General features: G+C 38.7%; 2 protein-coding genes across 17 annotated transcripts in view; one reads left to right on the top strand and one right to left on the bottom strand.

Moving 5' to 3' along the window:
• The first annotated feature begins 269 nt into the window (after nucleotides 1-269).
• Nucleotides 270-2,375, top strand: LOC114942531 (E3 ubiquitin-protein ligase RNF181-like). Its single transcript, XM_029317902.2, has 2 exons — nucleotides 270-811; nucleotides 966-2,375. The coding sequence occupies exons 1-2, from the start codon at nucleotides 506-508 to the stop codon at nucleotides 1,098-1,100; spliced, it is 441 nt and encodes a 146-aa protein (XP_029173735.1). The 5' UTR covers nucleotides 270-505; the 3' UTR covers nucleotides 1,101-2,375.
• The window catches only part of bru3 (CUGBP Elav-like family member bruno 3), a 545,388-nt gene continuing 527,758 nt past the window's right edge, over nucleotides 1,479-19,108 (bottom strand). For all 16 annotated transcript variants that reach the window (XM_029317918.2, XM_085484319.1, XM_029317917.2 and 13 more), the window contains one exon: nucleotides 1,479-18,948. The gene's annotated coding sequence lies outside the window, so the exon portion shown is untranslated. The remainder of the gene's footprint in view (nucleotides 18,949-19,108) is intronic.

The raw sequence follows: 19,108 nt of genomic DNA, 5'->3' as shown, positions 1-19,108 counted from the left end.
TCTCTGAAGAGTTACTTTATCAGACTATGGTCATAACAAAGCTATATAGAAATAGCAAGAAAAAAATATGCTTTTTTCTTTCCAATAGTGACATATATATTCTTTTTCCAGACATATAATTATTTATTTTAAATAAGATTTAATATCTATAAAGTTAAAATGCAAAACTAACTTGATTTATGCTTATGCTTAAATATTGATTAAAGTCCAATGTAGTTTCAGTAGTCTCCGTTCCGATGTTTGATGGAACGAAGGCTTTCTAATATTCTTGTGTTCTCTGCTCCAAACAACGATTACTTGTTCTCAGTATGACTTGAGGTTTTTGACAGATAGTTACAGACAACGTGACAGTTGTACAGTAATACAAACATATTCGTAAATAAAGTGAAGATTGCAAAATATCAAAAATAAAAGAAGAATTATCATTGATTACACTGAAAGTAAATGCGGTGATTAAGGTTGTTGTTTCACGTGCAAAACAGGTTTCTGTTGTAATTTCGACGATATGTCTGATTATTTCGAGGAAATGGGTTGGACGCCTTTAGGTGACGGAGAAACACCGAATCATCTGATTCAAATGGCACGATTTTTACGAGATTATGGCATGTGGGAATTGCTTGGGGAGGACGCAAAACTTCCACCTCCAGCGTCGAAAAATGCTGTAGAAACTTTACCAGAAATTAAGATTGAATCCAGCGAAATTAAACAGTGCCCGGTTTGCTTAAAAGAATTCGAAGCGAACGATAAAGCGAAATCGATGCCTTGTCATCATGTATTTCATCAAGAGTGTATTATACCCTGGTTAGAAAAGGTATGACCATAAGTAATATAGGAATAGTTAATATATATAAAAAACAATTTCATATTTGATAAAAAATTAAAACAAAAAAAGAAAACTAATTTAATACATATAAGTGTTTGTTGCATATTATTTCAAATTATTTCAAATTATATTATATTTTCAGACTAATTCGTGTCCACTCTGCCGATATGAATTGCCAACAGATGATGAAGAGTATGAAATGTATAGGAAAGAGAAGAAGCGAGCGGTGGAGAGGGAGAAAGACTTGGAATCGCTGCATAATTCTATGTTTACGTAGGAAAAATTTATATCAATATCAATTTTTAGCAAAAAATGATTATCTTTTTATTTTATATTTTGTAAGTTATTATATATATATATTAAATTAAAAAATTATATTATATATTAAAAATATCACTTGCGTCAGCAAGCGCCTTGAATTACTGGAAAAGTAAATGAAAATATCTATATATACAGTAATATATATACAGATATATTTATTAATGTAAGTAAATTTTGTAAAAAATATACTTACCACATTTATTAATATAATAAAAATAAAATTTTGTAATTGAAAGCATATAGAAAATACATACAGGGAACCTATACAATGCGTAATAAAATTGTGGATATGTATTTGCAATATATGATAGTTGATTGAATAAAGAGGCATGAATTATTAATAGGAAATAATGTTTATTATACAGTGTACATATTTATTAACTTCATTTATTTTATTTCTGTTATAAATTTTATATTAATAATTGTATTATGCTTTTTTTTGCCGAGCGACGAATGCCTTGATCAGTGTGCGCTTAGACTATAACAATCTCCGTAAAAAGTATAGAAACTTCTGATTTTTATTTTGTTCGTTTGTTTTATTCTTTTATTCCTCTTTCTCTCCCTCTCTCTCTCCGGTTTCTCCGTTCTCTTTCGCTCTCTTTCTCGCTTTTTCTCTCTCGCTCTCTCTCTTTCTCTCTCTCGCTCTCGCTCTGTCTCTCTCTCACCTTAACGCGATCGCTACCATATGAACCATACCACCAAAGAGAATTGCCAAAATATGTTGCGCTGAAAACGGCATAATCGTTCGGCATATACAAATAATAGTACTGTCGAAGTTAAAGTAATTGGCGGTTTATTCATTATCATTTTTTTCACTCTCGTGTCGGTGACGTCATTCCGAAAAAAATGACCCACCGCCGCCGTCAACGCCCACGTGGACGCGACACCCTTTCGTAGTTTCCTTCTTACTCATCCCCTTCCCCCCACGCAATATTTCACCCTAGGGGGGATTAGTATCTGTTATCAATTATTTATATATAATATGCGTAATAATATAAATAATGTCGTTAATATATACCTATGATGATTACCGTTTCTTTAATGATAAACTATCTGAATGGTACATTTCTCTGCTAATGGCCATGTCCGTAATAGCTAGTTATGTAATCTGTATGCGAGCTTCAAGTGGGATAAGGTACGTCGTACAGAGAACTTTCGGCTCGGCGTTCACGTAAGACAAAGACGAACGGAGGAACAACTCATCAAATTTACGTTCGAATACGGGAACACGTCCGTGGCGCGAAAAATGTGCGCGAACGTCGGGAAACTCTTTTTCGTCCCTTTTTTTTGTCTCGATACTGGTCAAGTTCGACATGATATAACTTCGAGATAATTTGCTTTGGTTCAAGTTTTTGCCACGAAAAATATGTCCACGAGAGAAACAAAAAGTGAAATCTAACGAAGTATTATTTTACATGTCTTTTAAAATACGAGAGAGAAATTATGATTTGTATATATATAACTCGATGAAATGTTTAAGCGTTTCTTGTAGATACTTGACCATTTCGTATTTCATATAACTTTTGACGAAATACGCGTATTCACGACGTTCGCTAAAAAATGTTTAGTCCTTTATATACGTCCCCGTGATTTATCTTGATATAGAAATGTACGACGTTAATTCATGTCACTTAGACTTCTCGTCGAACGCGTGGGTTACTCCATTTTCTCGCTTGCATCAAATGTATGTATCTAGCTTCCTAACGTAAGTGTTAAGTGTATATATATATAATTACTTTTATTTATATATATATATATATATTTATATATATATATATACTGCATTAGCTTCTTCTTCTCGTTATAATAATCATCGTCATTCCATAATAATCATAATCAATAACCATAATAATAGCAATAATAATAATAATATTAACCATCATCACCGTCGCGATCATAAGTCTCGATGATGCTGTTAATTCGTCCATATCGATATATTATATATTATATATTTTTATATTACACGTTCCTTATGAAAATAATAATTCAAAAATGGCATATCTTCCGTTCGCGCGCTATTCCCATCCCTGCGTCGCAACCCCTTGCACCACCACCTCCCTCACCCCTCCTCTCTCGCCCTCGATATTAGAGTGACTTTTTTTTTTTTATAAATAACTATTTATTTTTTACACGCGTCGGCGGAATTTCTCGACGTTCGCTGCGTCGTGAATAATAAATAGTTGTGACTTCGCAGCGCACATTCCTCGTAACGTTTGCTCATTACGATTATCTTTTTTCGCGCGACGAAAAATTCTGCCGATGAAAAGCCTCAGTGAAGCTTCGGAGACTTCGGGTCCAAGCGTTCCTTTCGCTCCTCATTACGCAAGTACACTTTGTTTTCGCATATTTGTGCGCGCGATCATCCGCGTAGATATCGGCTCGTTCGATGTTAACGACACTGCAGTATGAATCGTTCATATATACAGCAATATGTCCTCTATATGCAAATTTCTCACTGTTAATTTACTTTACATGTTGTCGCGCGTGATATTCGTATATAGTCTTGCGTTTAATTATTTTCTAGGCTCGTTTCTGCACTTTCATAAAACTTCATGCGCAAAATTGCATAGACGACGTATTGCTGATTCGATACTGCAATTTTGCGTATTAGTGTAATCTCTAATAACGATGTATGTTGTTCCTTTTTTTTTTATTACAGCGCAAAGAGTGCGCAATATTGATTAATGATTTTATCGACATAATTTAGCAGCGTCGACAGCATCGAAACCGACGAAGGAACGTTTGATTACAATATCTCTCGTTGCTCCGAAACATCCGCGAGCCATCATACGTTCATTCAATGCTTCTCTCTCTCTCTCGCTCTCGTGATTTTCGCTCTCTAAACGCATACATATACTACTTGTAATATTATTATCACGCGTGGTCTCTTATTATTTCGCGCGCCTCTCTCTCTCTCTCTAAGCTCAACACGCTGATATGCTAATAACGCTCTATCGCATCTTGTTTTACTACCGATTTTATCGATTACTTCTCATCTAATACGTGGCATCGATCGTCCTCTCGGCATACGCTCGCAATCAGATCGAATTCATGTTTTACAAATGAGAATTGTCGCTTTTTCTTCGACTTACACACATATTTGGTTATAAAGTTTTGCTTTTCACTAAATTCTTTTACGTTCGAGATCCAAGTGCCGTCCTTTAATTAACACGCATAAATAATTAAAATAATCGCCATTTGCTGGTGATATTAATAATGTAGCGGCAATAACAGTACCACTAATATAATAGTGATAATAATAATAAAACAATAATAATAATCTTAATACAAATAAATCAACCATCTCGTCGGAATTCAATTCATAAATTTTGCACATTTGCTTATAAAACATTAGCATATTATAAATGTTAATACTGTTTCGCAATAAACATTATTATTACAATGCTCCTCTCATAGCTAAAAAAAAAAAACAAAAAAAATTCTTTTATCAATCTCTCATTTTACAGTAAAACATATTATCAAAAAATTATCTATGATTGTACATAAAAAAACTTATACGTAAAAAAATGAAAATACTTTAAGTAGGCAGATAAACTATTAATGCACATTCCCTGCATTGTTTTATCATCAAGAATAATTCTTAAAGAATAGAAAGAAAAAGATCCAACTTGAATTTAATTTTGGGGGCGAATCCAAATGGAATTCGATTCTTTCCCCCAATCTCTCTCTCACACATACACACACGCACGCGCGCACACATACACACACATACGTCGTCTCATGCGCTTTGTTCCGTCTCGTCATCATAAAGTGCGAGCGTAGCGATCGTAAATCGTGAATTAATATGCCGTGGGGCGACGGTCTCTTTCGTTCCACATCTGCGAGGGCGAGATTCATCGTGAAGGGGAAAAGGGGCGAAACTTGTCCATATATATTATCAAGCGCCCGGCCTGCTGCGAACGTCTTATTATTTTCATGCATTATCATAGTTAGTACTTCCGCTATATAGGACATTACGTGTGCACCGGCATGTACGTACACCCTGTGCTATGTTGCAGTTCCTTTATGTACAGATATCTTCCTCCGACGCGTTGCGGCGAGTGTCACGGTGCGTTCTCAGGATCACCGATAGACGATACTCCTCGATCTTCCCCATCCTCTTTCTCTCCTTCGCATAGATTCGATTTCAACGATTCCGAAGAGAAAATTCCGTTTGATCGCTCTCGACGATCCTGATCGCCCCCGAGAGTCGCCCCGGTCTGGTCGAGGAAAGACTCACATTATATATCGGTGTTTGATTATACTACGCAACGTTCTCTTGGGCCCCGGGCGCGAAAGTGCGGACCCGGAACCGCCAATTACAAAATTTTATTGTATGCCACGCCGAAATCAACAATAAAACTGATTTCATCTCTTACGACCTGTATAATATCTTTCTCCCTCAAGGCTCAAGAATACTTGTCATGTCGCGCTCAAGTATGTGTGTGTGTGTGAGTGTGTGTGTGTGTGTGTGTATAAGAGTTACGCTCGTTATTTTTATCAAGTTTTATATTAAGTTCGTATTATGCATGTATATTCGTCTCTATGTTATATTCTCGCGCGAGTGTGCTTCTCCTTCCTTTTCTTTCTATATGTCGATTCTCACATCCGCGCCTTTCTCGATCGCGCGCGTCGACCTTCGCACAAAATTTGCCATCCTATATTCAATATGTAAAAATATACAGGTTAGGTTATAGTCGCAAATACAGTTAAAAAATTCTACATTTTTAGCCTCGAGTACGGGATGCAGTCGGATCGTCCTCAGAGATAATCTACGGCGGTCGAAAGCAAATCCACACAAGTCTGTGAGAACGCAAGTGAAACGCGCCATGCTCGACATCGTCGATCGGACATGCCGTCTTCGAAAGAGGGTGTGTAGCAATGATCGAAATAACTAGCGAACGCTGCTTCTCCACTGTTTAAGCACAAATGACGGTGAAAAAGGAAAATTTACATAATAACGTACGGATCGCGTTCAATAGATATCAATATATACGTCGCGTATCCGTGTATCAATCTTTTTAATTCTTTTCACGCCGTGATAAAGCACTCCTTTTTTCATACCGACCGCCGCACGATATATTAATCTTTGCACTTTCGTAAGGACACCTAGACTATATGTATATATTAATATAATTGCTACATATATATGTATATATATGTAGCAATTATTTTCAAAGATTTGCTCGCGCGCGCGGGCGTGTCTATATAATGTCCGATACAATCGATCGATTTTTTCCGAACGGACTTAGAAACGATGTGTCCTGACTAGAGATCACTAAAAATTTTGCGCGCTTTTTTACTTTCCCCCCTTCTCCCCAATCTGACTAGATCCGTAAGACTTTTATTAAGTCGTAATTGCACTGTTTCCGAAATTCCTGTAAAAGCGAGCGTTAAAGTCAGTCTCGCGATGCGCGTGATGCGCGCACCGTCGTGATTTCATATAATTAGACTTATATCGTCTCCTAATGAACGACAATTGCCGGGCCGATCGTTGCCAATCGTTATCGAGCGCGGCGGCGTGACCCGTCGACAACGCGTGCAAGGAATCGTTTTACTTTGTGCTCGCGTTTTGCCTGTTTGTCCTGAAAATGGTTCATCCCCGTCAACGTGAAATGATCTGAGAGTCGAGAAATCAAATGTCAACTAATGCAAACGAAGCAAATTTAATAGATATCTGTATATACCATATATTTAAAATAGACATTTTAAACATAATTTCATCACTTCAGGTATAAAAATTGACAATTATTTTGATGTATAATATTTGCTCTCGGATTCCTCTGCAATTGGAATTTTTTAAGATTTTTAGTTAAACACGTGGATGAATAAACCATTTTCTGGAAAATAATTAACTATATTCGAGAAATACTACTCTCGCCTGTGGACGGTACAATCTGGGGCTTGAAACGATTCCGTTCTTCAGCAACGGGCAACTGTCGTTGGTTCGCTTATTTACGGAGATTTATTTAACAAGTATAGTATTTCGCAACAGTATATATAACATCTCTCAAGTAAACAATAAAAGCGCATTGTTACGAGAAATGCGAAAAACTATAAGCCAATAAATAAATATATTACCGGTATAAATATAATCAAGCAAATAGAAAATAATCGCGACAAAAATCATCACTGTACTAATAATATTAATATAAAAGTACCGTTTTACTAAACGTTCGACTCGACTAGATACATCTTTGGGACTCGATAAAATACGTAAAATCGCGCGACAGTAATATGTGGTATCTTTCGAGGACAGCTTTCGAGAATAGAGATGCGTTTTATTAAAATCGTGGGATCACAGCGTTGCGGCATGCATTAGCATCGATCGTGGGAATTCTTTGAACGAGTGGAGAGCGCGTATCATGTGCGGGCGTTTGGGTCACCGAAATACTCTGCCGACCAGCGCCGCCCGAGACCGCAACGAAAAATTAAGAGCGAGAGTCTAAGGAGGATAACAATGTCTCGCGACTTTATATGGATTTTTCGTCGGATACGCGAAACTTCTCTTCCACGTGACTCGCTGACTTATGTCAAAGTTTCGGAAATTTAAAAAAGATTGTATTTGAGAGGTAAAAAGCTTAAGAGTATAATTTATGACATTTTAGATCGTCTTTGTCATCCCCTTGCAGATTTTACTTTTTATCTGTATTTTATTATTTGTACCGTAATTATTACCGAAAAGTGAAGACTTATTTAGTTAACAGTTAGTGCTGACCGATATCAATGCATCATTTTCCTACGCGGTCTGTCATAACGATCGATTATAGAATTTTCGGGGAAGGGACAATGAACACCGATTGGGAAATTTTGGCCAGAGTGTCATCTCCAAAGCGTATCGCACTTTATTTCATCAGCCGTTCGCACGTTATCACGCCGGCATCTCGTGCGAAAGAGCCACTTGTTAGCCAACTGTTGCACTTCGAGCAGGCGCCGAAGTGGTGCATTATAATTTCCACGATCCCGGTCCGGCTCTTTTCAACCTCGAAGCCTTGTAAAAAAAAATTATGAAATTGTGTGAATTGTGTCAAGTTCGTGATCTTATTCTGCACACGTGCGTGTGCGGTATATCATTTTGGCGTAATTGAACAGAGAGAAATTAGAGTGGAATCCGACCGTGAGTTACGTGGTGACACGAACGAATGGTTGTATCGTGTCGAGAGAGAAAATATGAGAACGCTCGAGTATTCGTCTCATGCTTCGAAGAATATCGATCAACGGGACAATGTTATTTCGCTGTTCACGTACACGACGCTGTATATTCGGAGCGACGAAGAATTTGGAAGAATTCATGTTGGCACAATTGTTTTCACTCTCTCTTTCTCTCTCTCACGTTAATCGAAACAAGACCTCATCGAACGAAAAGCGAAACTAATTAGAAGCTGCTCGCGCTGGCCAGCAAGCCGCTGTCAATCTCGCGAATCATCGATGATAAATAGAAATTCGAAGAATTCATTTTATTCTCGCGTGTTAAGTGTCACTGACAAACCCTAAAAACGCTGAACGCACCCAATAATTAAACGTTATTTTCATTATTTGAAATTAAGTGCGTACAAAGAAGGTACCTTCCCCGAGAAATCTCGATTCTACATTTTTTCATGATACGCAGCCTCCCACCGTGTGTTGCCGATTCGACTTTGATTTATTATATTATCCTTCATATGTACGTACTATTCGCATAGCAACGGATGTCCGGTCCATCTTGATCACATCGGTGGATTTCCGACTTTCTAGTTCCGATTTGAATTCAGAGAAAATATGACAAATAAATTTAATTTGAAAGAATCTCAGTGTTTTCTCTCGAGATCTATCTATGTTCACCGGACTTCCGGTAGCTGCTGCGTGCATACGCAACGAAAATGCGGACGCGGCGCGCTACGAAATTGCATAAAGATTTTAGAATTTGGACGAATATATATTCGAATCTTGTGGGTCTTATATCGATCGACGGGAATTTTCCGAGACAAACCGGCTTTCGAGGGCGACGATGACTCGAGGCTTTTTCACTCGCGTGCCGCGCTCACTTCCTTCTTCTAGATCCGTTGTAACGTTGTAACTCGAGTATCTTTTGTGTCGTATTTATCATCCGCGCGTGGCCGTTGACAAGAACTTTCTATGCCCTCCCACGTGCTCTCGATTTAAATTTAATTTTAGAGTCGACTTTCAATCATATTATTTATATATGTATATTATATATATTATAATATGTATATATAATATATATGTTAAATTATCTTGATCTTACGCGCTACGAGATTAGAGTTAAAAACTTGTCTTTTGGCGATTAATTATTTAAAATATGTTCTGTCTGCAAGAGTAACTTTTTAATGTCGTGTTTCTTACGCACTGTTATATTTTTCGCTTCGTTCATTCCAAAACACACATCCGTTTCGAAACACACACTTGCTTTCTCTCTCTATTTTTCCGAACTACATCATTCTGACGCCCTTTCACGCTTGTCTTTTTTACCAGATCCTTTCGACTTAGCACATACTCTATTCGAAGTACTATTTGTATACGCGCATATATATGTATATATACATATATACACATATATGCGATGTATATGCATTTCTAGAATGACCCTTTTAGCGTTGTGTGACTTGTGTGACATGTGTAAATTCTGTCCCCGTGATAGCTGATTATACATAGTGCGTTTACTCTTAATAAATACGCGTTAGCGATAATTATAATATAACCATTATATCTCCATTCCCTTATACGTTTAAGATGGCTCGCTATATAAAACTATGCTATACGCGAATTTTTTCTCAAAACTGCTATCCAGCGTCTCGTAAAAGCTACGTACCACAAGCCCTACTTGCGTTCTTATAATTAGTTACGCGTACCTCGCTTTAACATTCGTAGTTTCTTCTCTTCTCGATGCGTATATATCTTCTAACGTAAGATCTATAAATGGTTTGCTATTATCGATTCGTGACGTGGTTCTAATGTGCTATTTTGAAAGTATTTATTATGTCATCAAGATCAGTCAATGAGTTAAACGCCATTTAAAGAATCGAAATGAAAATATAAATTTTATCTTTCTGACTAGAATCGTGGAACATTTTATACTTTAGCACAACTAACGAACTTTGGCTTTTGTACGTCCTTACATATCGTCATCCGTTTTAATTTTTTCTTAAAAATTATAATAAAATAATTTAACTTCTCGTCGCAGATAATCTTGATAAATTTTATTGATTGTTTGTCATCTCTCGTTTCTCTTATTTTCATTAAATGTGATAAAAAAAAATGAAAAAATCCTGTCCGCTCTCGGCGCCACGAATCGACGTTTGTATTGTGTTATTCTATTCTAACACTCGCATATTTTAGGACGTCGTTAACTTATCGCGCATCTGCAAAGTATTTGATGTGTTGGTCACGATGCTGCCAAACTCACGTGTATATTTAACACAGATCAATTCAGACTCATGATCAAACATGTTAAATCAAGCTCGAAAATAATCGAAGGCTTGCATAAATATGTATGTATAAATCTCGCGAAACAATTGGAAAAATCATTAGGGAATTTTACTAGTTTTTTGTAATCTTGGATTTTGCGCGTTTTTAATTATCATTAAAAAAAAGAAATTTAGAAAAATGTAAGTTTTAAAAAGAGGTTCTTTGAGAGGTTCCATTATCGATTCTGCAAATAAATAATTAAAGAATGAAATAATGTTTTATCTCACGTAAGCTATGACTTCAACTTGATTATATTCGTCGAGCTAAACAACCGAAATAACTTTCTGTAAGAAATATGATAGTAAACATTATGCATGCATCATTGTAGAAATAAGCGTTATAGAAGCAAGCGTTGAGCGAAATAGTACGTACAAGAACGCACTTTGAGAACATCAGATCGAAACTCGTAGAAAAGAGATAAGAAAATAACTCCAAATCACTCTGCAAATGCAAGGAGTGAAAAGAGCTCAAAGTCATCTGTCCCGTTTTTCTCAATGATAGCGTACCGTATATAAACTATAAATTGGTTTGAATCTCTCATTTGCTGTTGTGAAAAAGGACACGCGATTATTTAACGAACGCAGTCACGTATCTTATTCGTTTTGCCGTACGAAAGAAAAGATTCTTTGGGAATCAAAAACTTCGTATTATACAGAATTCAGCGCACTACGTTAAGCTCGTTATACGTGGAGTTTCTAGTATATATATAATATATGTATTCTAGGATAATATAGATTTGCCTCCCCGTCTTTAAAGTCCTTCACTCGCATCGTAAACCGCGGCGCAGAAAAACCCCGTTCTCTCCCGCTCATCATCTCACGTGTCGTTGGTCCAAGACGGGCTTGTGTGTATATGTGTGTGTGTATTGTGTAGTTTTTTTTTCCAAAGTGGGAGGAAAAAGTGCAAGAGAATAAGGAAGGAAACCATGCCTTCGAGAGGAAACACATTTTGTTAATCCAGATTGCGTAATTCATGCCTAAAACTGATCTCTCGCGTGTCGCATAGCATAATAGAAAACGCACTGTTTTTTTGGGATGGGAAGGAACGATTGGTCCCGGGTGATCGAAGTGTGGCCGGCTGGAGAGAAGCATGGGATGATATGACACGGAATTCTCGTGTCCGCGATTTCACGACGACACGGCGAAGAAAACTCGACGGCCAGCTTTAAATCGCGCAAAATTTTGTTAAAAAAAAAAAAAAGAAAAAAGATGGTCGTAGTACAATAACGCGTAAGTCTAATCTGATGAAATTGACATCGATCGTTCTGATTGTTCGAACCAATAACCAGTCGCGATTCGTCTGCAGCCTGGTTCGCGTTCTTCCCTTAAACGGGGGATACGCGCGAATTGGGGGATGGCGAGGAAGCCGCGATCGCGATGTCAAAGCGAGATTGACAGGGAGGAGCGGACGGCGAGAAGAGAGAGTGACGTGGGACAGGGAAGGAAGAACGAGCGTAATTATTACCGATTTTGGTACCACGGCAAGAAATGAAAAATTCAGCAAAACGCGATACAAGAAGAGGATTTTGTTTTTAAACGACGATGAAATTCCACTCCCGAATGGGTCTTTAGCGGTCGCGCTTAAAGTCTATGACGACACACACATTTTAATTTAGTTTACTCGTATATGTAAGAAGTAATACGATTAATAGCCTGGCCTTAGAGTCAAGTGTTTTTCAGCCTCGCTCGTTTCGTGTATCTATTTGATGTGCGCGACATGTAGTGTGGTTCTTTTGTTAGATTGACGCGCGTGACTTGATTACTCTTCGGTGTATATGCATGCGTAAATCTATGTGTACGTGTGCGTGCTTGTTGTATATATGTGTGTACGCGTGTCATGCGTGTGTACGTGAAGATGTATTTATTTCTCGTTAACTTCACTTAGTCACACTTTTACAAGTTACGCAAATAATTGCAAAAAACATACCCTGTTTCCTAGTATCACCGACACCACGGATCGCGTCGCGGCGCGCGTGACTTGATTCCAATTTATACGTTCTACGTCTAATTGGGACTTGGTAACAACGCGGTGTAGCGGTGTCGTGAGGGTTGATAGGTTTTTTTTGGCTGTTATTTGTGTGTGAGTACGGTGGCGGGTGCTGCTGGCGGCTGTCGTTCCCTTCTCTCAGACTTAGAGAGAGCATGGAGTTCTTGTCATCCCTTATCGCATCCTCTCGCGCGTGCGTACAACGGCCGGGGGCGAAACCGCGAACGTCGGACTCTGCGCGGCCTTTCCGCTGCTTTGGCAAGAGAATCGCTGCACAGTTTAATTAGGAAATAGCACGTGAACGCGGATCGCGCTCGTCGTTCGTTCGTGGGACACCGCCCGAGATCGACGGACGTTCGTGATGACAACGCGCTGCCGAGCAATCGAGTTCGCGACCATTTCGGATTTGAGGGCTGAGAATGAGACATGAACTGTGCAAATGAAATATGAAGACAGTGGTAATAATTAATACGAGAACGTAATTTCAGCTAATTCGCGTAAAATGTTAATTTATGTCACTTATATGTCAGAGTTTGACAAACAAGGGTTGAGCCTCTAATTTATCTTATGATTGGTACAAATCAATTTGTTTGATATCGATCACTCCCTTCTTGCAATCATCTTATCGTACATTAAAATGTGAAGTTATTTCCTTTATTGTGTCTCTTCCCGGTCTAAGTTTGATCCAGTTCGCCCGTGAATTAATTTGCATTCACTGAAATATAAGTACAAATTGTCTGACATATCAATCTTCGTTTGGCAATCATATGACCGACCTTCGTTTAGTAAACGCAAATGAATTCACGCGTACACAGTGGGTCGAACGCCTCAAAATCGATAGCAAGTCGCAAATTCGATTCTCGAACGCGATGTATTTTGACGTTTGGGATTTTGCACGAGCACATCGCTTCCCAGAATTCCGGAACATTAATTGCGAGCATCGAATTCGTCTCAGCATTACAATCACGTGTCATGTAAAAATAAATTCAAAGCTGATCCTCACAGATTACTGTATATTATCATATTATTTTATTTCTTCTTAGAACTAAGAATATCTTTTTATTTATCCTCCTGTGTTTTCACACTTACTTCATAGCAAGAATGCACACTACTTCGGTTGTAGCAAAAACTTTGTTTGGATAAAATAGTTGTATTTTTTTGGTTTGTTTACAATCGTCATTACCTTCGTATTTATATATTTATATATGTATATTATTTATATATATATATATTTTTTTTATTTATATGTATCTATCGCGTTATTCATTATGGTATTAGGGTAGGTTGTGTTCCTTGATATTCGCTATTAGTATTGTTAGATTTTAAAAAGCTTAGATCGTAATGATATTATCAATTGGTGCTTGCATAGAAGCATCTTTCCGGTATATGTGTCTCTTAATGTGTACATGTATGCGTGTTTATGTCGCTTAAGGAATGTCGCTCGCAATGGTATGTGAGAATGTATATGCATATATATATACATACATATATATACATATATGTATATGTATGTTGTTGTATGGCATATGAGAGAGTCGCGCGATGCGCGCACACGTAGTACATATGTGTACGTATGTGTGTGTGTGTGTGTGTGTGTGTGTGTATGTGTGTGTGTGTGTGTATCTATATATCATGTTAGCGATCTGGCACCACTTTTTATCTCAATTTCTACCTTCGGGCGTTCGCTCCGCGTCGTATCGCTCTGCGATTTCTTTCAAGTGGACTTTGTCGAGTTTGTCGCTCGAGGGTAATCTCATTCCTCTCTTTCTCCATCTCTCATTCCCTGAAATTTGCACGTCCCACGAGAGCGAAGAACGCGTGCGAATAATTCCACGGGAGAATCGAACCATTCGCGATCTACAGCTCGTGCGAGACATTCGCGTAGTAAAGAGCATCCGATAGAATCGGATATCCTCGCCATATCGAAAATCGATACGCGAAAAAGAACGGATCCCGGTTGCCACGAGAGACGCGGGCAAAGATTTTCCTTACGCGATCCATCACTCAATTTCCGCGCGCCGTCTCTTGACGATGTAACCGTAGAATAAACGCGATCCACAGAAAACGTGAAAGTTCGCTTGTGTGTTTGAGGGCGAGTCTGCGCTACTCGCGTGATTACGGTCTCGATGGGAAATCACCCGGAGGGATGGAAACCGTCCGACTCAATCTACGCGGCCGGATCGACGTACCTATCCGCGGACAAGGAGAATCGTAGAGGAGCGTCTAATCCGTTCCAATCCATTCATCTCGTAATTGTATTTGGCGCACTTGCATTACACAGACCCCGTGCACGTATGCCGGAGAGCTGACAACGATCATCCGTGAGAAGCGAAATGTCCGTTTGCGGAGACGATGATCCTATCCTGTGACGGACGCAGCCTCTAATGGATGCATCCTGCGAGCGTGCAAAGATAGTTAGGCATGACCGTGATTTCTAATTATGTTTACACGCGCGCTTGTACACGGAGGAGGATTCCCGTATATATGTGCATGTATGTATACATGGCTTCCACCATGGTGATTTTCCGTTGATTCAATTGACAAGTCGGATTGCACGAAAATGTTTTTTTTTACCGGCTTTTTTCGTGTGGAACAAAATGGAATAATTTTTTATCCGATTACACTGTATTATATTCGTTTTAAAAATTTTATCGGAATAAAATTTGACGGACAAAAACTGTTGAATGATTAATAAGGACCCCGTGGTTTGTTCACTTCCACTTTGCATCCGTGCACGAGTTGTAGTGTACGCGACGCGGCAGAGTTTTATCTACAATCTTGCTGATAATATCACGATGAACTTTTGCACTTCCTATAAATATCCGCGAGTCTCCTGTCGTTGAGACAACTACGTCCGACATCGTTAATAGCTTCCCCCTTTTTTCTTATATATGTATATTATATAAATTTAACCTTCTAAAAATGACAAGAATATATGCGTATGTTTACGTTATCACGTAGTTATCGTATAAGTTATGTATGTATATGTACTATAAATAATTGTTATATTATATTATTCCTTTATCTTTGTCATTTTAGAGTTATTTGGTTTATCATTATGTATATATATGTATATATACATATATATATATATATATATAGTTAAATATATAAATATATATATATATATACATATATTAATATTATGTATCGTCACATTCGTCGATAACCAAGTTCTTCTCTTTTTTAAGCGCCTCTCTCATCGTCATATAATTAACTCGTACGCACACACGTGTGCATGCGCGATTACACACGCGCACGTGCGCAAATCACGTACTGGGTGTTCGTTAATTGCGTACGTGTGTCGCGTGAACATGCGTACCGCGTGCGTCGTACGTCCGAACGAACAACAAATTCGAGGAGCAGATTGTAAAATAAAAAAAATTTTTTGCTCGTCTAAGAACGCAAGTACAATATGTATATATATGTATATATATATATATACATATATATGTTTGTGTATAACGTAATATATGTATAAACGAAAAATAGCAGCGCGACGCATCCAGCAATTTCGCGTCTCACTAAACTCGCCCTCTTTCCCATTCCTTATGTATGTGTCTCCGCGTAATAATTTATTAGACGTTGATTTAGCTAAAACTAGAATAATTTACTAAGTTTCTAGTTTCTTTCAATCGATACGTATATACGCACGTACACGCGTTACATACATATGTGTATGTGCGTACGCATATATATATATATTATATATATATATATTTTATATTTATAATATTTATATTTATATATATATATTTATATATATACTTCCTCTTTTTTTCTCAATAATTCATATTTATATATTTATATATGTATATATATATGTCAGTTGTGTTGGTACTTTGGTTGATTATTTCCGCTAGATCAGAGTTTTTCTCTCCGCTCCATCGCTCACCTACCCTATCGCCTATCCTACGCGTAATTTATATATTCGGTCTGTTTCATCCACCAATTCATTCCACTCACCCCCTTCCCCCTCCTCCCTTTCTTTCGCGTACGTTCGTACAAATCGCCCGAGACGCTCTGCGTATCCGACCGGGCATCGCACGCGAAATGTTCAAAAAATGTTTTGTCTATTTCAGTCACAGGAATTCCGTATGAACACGCACGATTGATCGATAGGCATATCGAACCTGCCATCCGGCAGCGGCCCTTTCCTTCCGAAAAAAAAAATATGTTCGACATTCTTGGTATCTATATAGCCATTAAAAGTCCCGGCCACAATATAGAACGAAACGTAATCCGATTATTTAAATCATTGCACAGTAAATTCAGCTTGCGAACCGTTCTTAACTCAATTTTTTATACTTATAAGATAGAGTCAAACGTAAGAAGATATTTCCCTAGTTTATTTCTCTTTCTAGTATCGCAGAGATGATAAGCGTTTTTTAGGACAGATATTGCGTTTTTACGCAATATATAACTAGATTATATTATTTGTTCTCTTTGGTTTTTTTTTTCCCGCTCTTTTACTTATTTCTCTATTTTTTCCTTCTCCCTATTTTCTCCTACTTTTCACACGATAACAGAAAAATTATTAGCATACAATTATATTATCCTGTCGGAACAACGTCGGAAACTTAAAGAGGACCGTCGTTGGCAACATCGTCATCGTCATCGTCTGGACAATCACAGCCTGCCTGACATTTCTCGAGCGATGCTTACCGTTCGGGCGAAGCCAACCCGTCGATCATCGATCCTAGCAGATGATCGGAATCGCGAAATCGATCGCGGGACAGGCGGGTCGATCGCGATCGCGCCCGCACGCGACTTTATTCTCTCTCGATCATGTTCGCGCGCAGGAACCATAAACGGAATAGATTATACTTTCGGCCGGAAACTCGCGCGTCACTTACTTAGCGATAATTATAATGATAATCACCGTAACCATAATAGTAATAAGTGCTATTAATCGGGAAGGACGAGAACGCCGTGTTGTGAACGCGCGCGATTTCGAAGATGAGACTCGTCTCCTCTTCGATATGACGCGCTACGGCGCGCGCGAACTTCTCTTCACTCTCTCTCTTTCTTTCTCTCTCTCTCTCGCTCATTCTCTCTTTCTTTCTCTCTACCTGTAGTATATAAAATCTATAGCGCGCCATACATGTTAATAAATCTTAAACGTTAAGGAGAACCGATATCCGGCGGGGATGTCGGACCGGCGCTGAGCCCAAGTTCGCCGCTTGATTCTCTGCTTTTTTTTTCATTTTTTTTTGTCTTTTTCTTTTTTTTCAAAGTTTTCAAATGCGTTTCGTCAGACGAGCACCCTGTATAGCGTATGATTGACATTTGTCTTTTTGGGAGAGAGATATCGATCTCTCGTCCGTGCCTTCGGGACGAGAGAGCCTGCGTTTTATTTTACTTTCGTCAGTCTCGCGCGGGGGATTATTATCTGTCCCGTCGTCGTCGGGGATGACGTCGCGCGGGATCTTCATCGCGATGATTACATTCGTTCACTTCGCGTGCGGTACAAAAGATTCGTTAGGTTCTCGTGTCGGTGATCGCTGAGCTGTTCCATCCAGCTGACGTACGCGATTGGATCCTTATTGAGGATCGTTCGAATCGATTTGGTTCTGATTTTCCTTTTTTTTTTTTTTTCGCAAGCGCGCACACACGACGCGTCGTCAAACTGGCAACGAACACACACGACGAGAGCCCTACAGGTATTTTTTTTTTTTTTTTTTTCGACGGGATATTTCGCGATTTGGCTATTGTCGGTTTTGATGTCGTCGATTTTTGATGTCGTCGCAACACGACGTGCGTTCAAGTGTAATACGTCGCCGTATATGACGAGCTCGGCCCGGACTTCCGGTGCTTCCGGAACGGCACGTCTCTCCGGGAGGATGATCGGATCCTCGAAATGTTCCGCTTATGCGCCCTCGAGCTCGAACGTAATCTCTCACCTGGCAGTAGGAGACAGAGGCTAACCTCGCGGAGGATCCAAAAGAAACATGCAGATTCGAAGTGGGAGCTGGTGAAAGGGAGAAAGGGGAAAGCCAATGTTGTCTAACGACGAAGCATTCCGGGGTTATCCGAGCATCCGGAAAAACGTTGTCTCAGCGTGCCTCGTCCTCCTCTTCTCGTCTTCTCCTCCTTTACTCATTCTCTCTCGGACTGGGTTCAGCGCAGAACATCCTTCATCGCTTTCGCTTCAGCCTCTTCTTCGCCACCGCCGCACGAACTTCAACGTCATTGAAGCCGTTGTTGTCCTACTGACCTCTAAATCTTTTATCCTCTAATGAATTAACTAACTAGTATACTAAATTGTTACGGTGGAGAGCGTTGTAACGGTGATTCAAACTCGTCACTCCTGATCGTCGAGCGTCCATCGAGTTTACGTTCTCGTACGACATCTGTAATTCAGAGTGACAATATCATGTAATCTATGGAAGAGTTGCGTGTAATATAGATTGTGATTTGTCACAATTATAATGGTGTATACAATTTAAACAACAATATAGCATTATCAATGTTATATCATTTTAAAATTAATAACATTGTATAACTAAAGAA

This window comes from Nylanderia fulva, unplaced genomic scaffold (assembly GCF_048542155.1).
Source record: "Nylanderia fulva isolate GAGA-0341 unplaced genomic scaffold, ASM4854215v1 Scaffold3, whole genome shotgun sequence".
Taxonomy (NCBI): Eukaryota; Metazoa; Arthropoda; class Insecta; order Hymenoptera; family Formicidae; genus Nylanderia; species Nylanderia fulva.
Note: the sequence above shows the minus strand (reverse complement) of the source record. Positions and strands in the feature narration are given on the sequence as shown.